Genomic DNA, 5,006 nt, shown 5'->3' on the forward strand with positions numbered 1-5,006 from the left:
TATGCATAAATCTGCTTGCTTCAGCTTTCACTATAATCACAGATTTAGACACATGCCCTCTTCAGTTATCCACTATTTGGTAAACATTCATAAAACTTAGTGTCTGTATACAAATGATTAGAATGTAAGTTTACACCAAGAAAACATAATTAATGTACAGAATACTCACGTGACTAGTAGTGAAGATTAGGGCAAAAGAAGTATTTCTTTAGAATTTTGTATCTGTCCTTTCACAGAATGTTTTTTTAGAGAATTTACCTCTCTTTAAAAATGCTTAAAATTAAAAAATTAAAAAATGCTCTTGCAGTAATTACACTAAGTGTTTTACCAGCCTTAGATCACTTTCAAAAGGTCACTGCTCTGAGTCCTTTTTCATGCCTGACTTTTTAATAGGCAAATTTTCAAATTTCAGCTTCTGGCTGAACAATTAGTTTGGCCTGAGCAAGGATGCTGATGTAGGAGGGAAAAGAGCAGGGAGAAGCAGCCGTGGCTGTCTGCTTGCACCGGGTCTGGTGTTGATCAAATACTTCAAGTAATCATGTGTAACTGAACAATTTAGCTTGAATGCTTACAACATGAAATCTTTTTGTCTTGGAGGCGCTACCAGTGGATCATTAACTTGGAGTTCATGTGTTTGTGTTTTTTTTAAATCCTTCATTAAGTTGTTATTTGGGACCTGCAGACCTTTGTGACATATGCTAATGTGCAGGGAAAATGGGAATTCATGATCACCAATCTTACCCTTTTGTTTTTCCTGGCTAATTTTTTAAAAGAAGCCTCCCATTTGTCACTGGTCAAATACTGTGTGCCTCCTCCTTTCTTCTCTGAACTGATCAGGGCAGACTTCCTAGTATGGGTTTCTCAGTGCTGCTTGTAATTCAGTTTGTCCCAGGACTTGTTTCTTTAGCTTGTGAAAGTGTTTTCCGGTAGAGTAACGTTCTGGGAGAGGGGCACTAAAGGTGCATCTCTGTTGTTTTAAGAAGTGCCACCCCCTCCTCTCCCTGCTTTCTGTTTTTCTGTATACAAGTTATGATGAATCTTTTTAAACTTCTGTAGTCAGTTTGCCATTTATTTAAAAATATTTATTTTCTTCACGTTTTTCCTCCAGGTCCAATTTATTATGATTACAGGCCATATAGGACAAATCTACATGATGGATGATTGTCCATACCAGTATCCAATTTTCATGTTTATTATTTGGCTATATGGCTCTGTGTTTTTAGTCTTGTTTCTCCACTTCTGGTACCACGCTTACACGAAGGGACAAAGACTACCAAAGATGGCAAGAAACGGGACCGGCAAAGATCAGTGAAACAAACTCTTGTCTCTAAACCAAAAAAGTGTATATGTCAAAGTTTAAACTTGCACTACTTGACAATCATAATATTTAGGTGCACACACTACACAGTGTGTATTTTGTACATTTTCATCCGAAACAGAATTTGTATTTTTACCATAAGTTATTTGGGACACAGAATTTGGGGGATGGCGGGAGTAGCATGGATCTCTGATTATGAAAAAAAGGCATTTTTTCAGCAACTTGTTCACGTCTATCCTATAAGAAATCAATGGATAGATGAACTTTATCTAGAAGATGCATGAAAATACAGATATTCATTGGGAAAATTAAAATGTGTATGACAAGTACTGAGTACTTTGAACACTGAGGGCAAATAAATTACTTCACCTTAAATGTTACCAGTTGCTGACACTGTCAGCTACATTTTATTAAAAGAATGAATCTTCAGCAAGTACTGTTTATAGAATCTAAAGCTTATTAATATAGTTAATACATAAACATTGTTAAATGTGTTTACAAACAATATTACTTTAAAGAAAGGAATGTGTTAATCTGTCAAGGTATCGTGTTTCATTTGAAGATCGTAGCTTTTGGGATACACTGTCTTCTACCAAGCTAATTGATTTCATGTTCTACTCCCTTGAACATTATTCTGAATGATGGAAACCTACTAATTTGAGGATTATCCGATAGTCTTGTAGTGTAATGATAAAAACATCTTACTGATTTGTTCACTAAAATAGCCTAACATACTTATTATTCAGTGTATCTATGGATATATTTTAATATTGGTAGCCTAGGCTGTTTAGGGGGGAAAAGATTGTAATTCAATAGCCAAAATCTTAGTCCTCAAGTAGGTTTAAAAAAAAACCAATGTATTTTTGATTCAAGCCTAAATGTCAGCTAGCATGATTCCATTTCCATTATCTATTGAAATACATGCATAGAATTTTTTTGTGTTTTTTTTTTCATTATTATTGTTTGTTTTTAACAACTCAAAGTTTCTCTATTAATAGCACCAGTTACCTTGTCTGGAACTAGGCAAAAAGGTACGTGTTGTTTTCTGAGCTGCTAAGAACAGGGCAGGCAATGGTGACCACACATGACTCCAGTCCATGCAGAATTACCCAATATGTTGTTTTCCATGGTTAGGCAGACTGTTAGGGTCATACATGTATAGAAATCAAAAGACCTAGCTATTTGTATGCAAGGTGCATTTCTACTGTATGAGTTTATTGGGAATTTGGTGCATGCAATAGATCTGTAAATGAGGATTTAAAGGTGTAGAAAACTACAGTTTTCTGTTATGTTTACCACTAACAGAAAAGAAGCTTGTGATAATTTGCTTCGTGCTTCATCTCATCCATTGCATTGTTAAATACCCAGAACCTTTTAATTGCCTCCCTGTTGTACAATTCCAAGAAAGTAAGTTTTGTTACATGAATACTTTTATGGGGATACTGACATTTATGGTGCATTGTTAATGCTTAAAGGAATTTGAGCTTTATCTTGAATGTGAGTTGCAAATGATTTCTTAGGAGATTACATACAAGTCGTCTTTATAAAACAAATAAAATAATTTATATTTTATCTTTCTGCTTGTCAATCCCTGTAGCTATCAACTGTTGTGACTGATTGAAATTAGATCCCAGAAAAGATTTTGATGGCTTGAGACGTATATTGCAACCCCTGAATTTTAAATGCTTGATCCTGGAATCACCAGTGCAGTTTTGGCTCCCTAGCAGTGCATATGGAGAGGTGCTTTAGCACATATTCCAAGACAGTTGGGGTGCTGATCAGAGGCCATGTGTTTTCAGTGGGAAATGCAATCACTGACTCTTAAGTCTCAAATCCTGCCAGTCTCCAGCCTGTGTGTATGCCCTTGGTTTCCAAAGTAGGGGGGGGTCATCTCTTAGAGAGAGAGACATATTGCTGTGTTTTCAAATAGCTGGAAAGGATTTGCCTTTGATTACTTTTTAAAGCTTGAACGGTGCCTGCTTTTTATATAATAATTTATTGACTACTGATAAAGTAACTGGGACAATTTGGTTCATTTAGGCCTTTTTGAACCTGTGAGTTCAAATGCAGGCCTTTTGGGAGAAAGGCTGTAATAGCCTGTGCTGCTTCTGGAGGGGAGTAGAGTAGGCATTAGTCCTTCGTCTTGCAGATGATAGCTATGCGCATATGGGAGGTCCTAGCTCTGTCTCCAATTTTGCAGTTATGAACACACCACCACCACCCACCACCACCCCCCAAATATGCATGGAGGAATGCATCCTGCACCTGGGTATGAGGAGCCAGGTACTTTGTCAGTTTGGGACCCAGTTTTGCAACTGATTCTTCAAACTCACTTGGGCTTGAGTAGGAGCTGAGAGTATACACAGTCAAAACTAAGCAGCTCTGCAGGTGGACAGGTGCTGAACATAAAGGAGCCAGGAAAAACCTTCCAAGTCCACCAGTTGTACAGTAGCCACCTGCCACCAGACTCAGTTGTTTGAGATTAAGAATTAATATGCAGGAGCAGAAACAAGATGCTAATCATGCAGTGGGCTGTCAACAAGTGCCATTTCAGATTCTTACCGCATAATTTCTTGCACACTGGTTTAGTTTTCTGGAAGTAACAAAGCATTTGGAGAAAGAGAATTCATTGTTTCAGCAAGTTGTAGGGATGTATCCTAAGAGATGATTTAGTATAACTATGCTAATGACATCAGTACAAAATGTTATTAACCCTGTCTATGCACAGTGTTGCAGCCCATGTGCAGAATCACACAGTCCTGATCGGGATAGTTAAGTTTTTCCTACCTAAAAATAGTGCAGCTGACATGCTGAAGTGTGTTCACATTGGAGTGAACCAAAATCATTAATATTACAGTAAATGTTTGCTGATGAGGGGAATTGCGTTGAACTTTTGTATTCCTTATATTTGGTGGAGAAACAGCAGTGTTAGTAGCTACTCCTCTCCTAAGACGCTGAGTCCTGAAAATTGGGGGTGGTGGGTGGCTTTTTGGTGGGCTTTTTTTTTTTTTTTCTTGGTTTTTTTTTTTTTTGGGGGTGGGGATGTTTGAGGGGGTTTTTTGGTTTTGTTTTGTTTGGGGTTTGTGTTTGGGTGTGTGTTTGGTGGTTTGTTTTTTTTTTTTTTTTGGTTTTGGTTTGTTTGTTTTTTTTTTGTTTTTTTTTTTGGTTAATGAACAGGCTCTATTCTCTTTATCAAAGTGGCAATTCACCATACACTATTTCATTGCCATGGTTTGACTGTTGTCCAAACCTAAGCCTGGGCCCCTGTCCTGAACCACTTACTGGCTGAGGAAGAAACACGCAGTCCCTGTTCGTTTTCAAAGTTAATGTATCTTCTGGGAAGTCAGAGCGCCTCACTGGAGCAGGCCTTCCCGGAGCAGGCCCTCCCGCAGCAGCCTCTGCGCACCCGGGAGCAGCCCGCCCCCAGCACCATCCCCGTGCCGTTGTTTTCTGCCCAGCCCCAGCCCCTGTCCCACGGCCGGCCCCCCGCGGGCACGGGTGAGAGCCCCTCAGCGAGGCCGCCCCCGAGGTGAGGGCGGAGGGGCGGGGCTGGGCCGGGCCGGGGGGAGGGCCTGCCGCGGCGCGGGGCGGGTCAGCGGCTTTCTTCCGCCAATCGAGGGCGACGTGGGCTCGTCACGTGCTGCCGCCGCCACCCAATAGGTGACGGCTGCGCCTCTCGGGCCCGCAT

At 40.1% G+C, this 5,006-nt stretch overlaps 1 protein-coding gene across 3 annotated transcripts in view; it reads left to right on the forward strand.

The window, feature by feature from the left end:
* The window catches only part of ELOVL7 (ELOVL fatty acid elongase 7), a 53,182-nt gene extending 50,292 nt beyond the window's left edge, over positions 1-2,890 (forward strand). For all 3 annotated transcript variants that reach the window (XM_037373574.1, XM_037373576.1, XM_037373575.1), the window contains exon 8: positions 1,109-2,890. In XM_037373574.1, coding sequence (XP_037229471.1) covers positions 1,109-1,312 — 204 coding nt within the window. In that variant the 3' untranslated portion in view covers positions 1,313-2,890. The remainder of the gene's footprint in view (positions 1-1,108) is intronic.
* Positions 2,891-5,006: the final 2,116 nt, after the last annotated feature.

This window comes from Falco rusticolus, chromosome Z (assembly GCF_015220075.1).
Source record: "Falco rusticolus isolate bFalRus1 chromosome Z, bFalRus1.pri, whole genome shotgun sequence".
Lineage (NCBI taxonomy): Eukaryota > Metazoa > Chordata > Aves > Falconiformes > Falconidae > Falco > Falco rusticolus.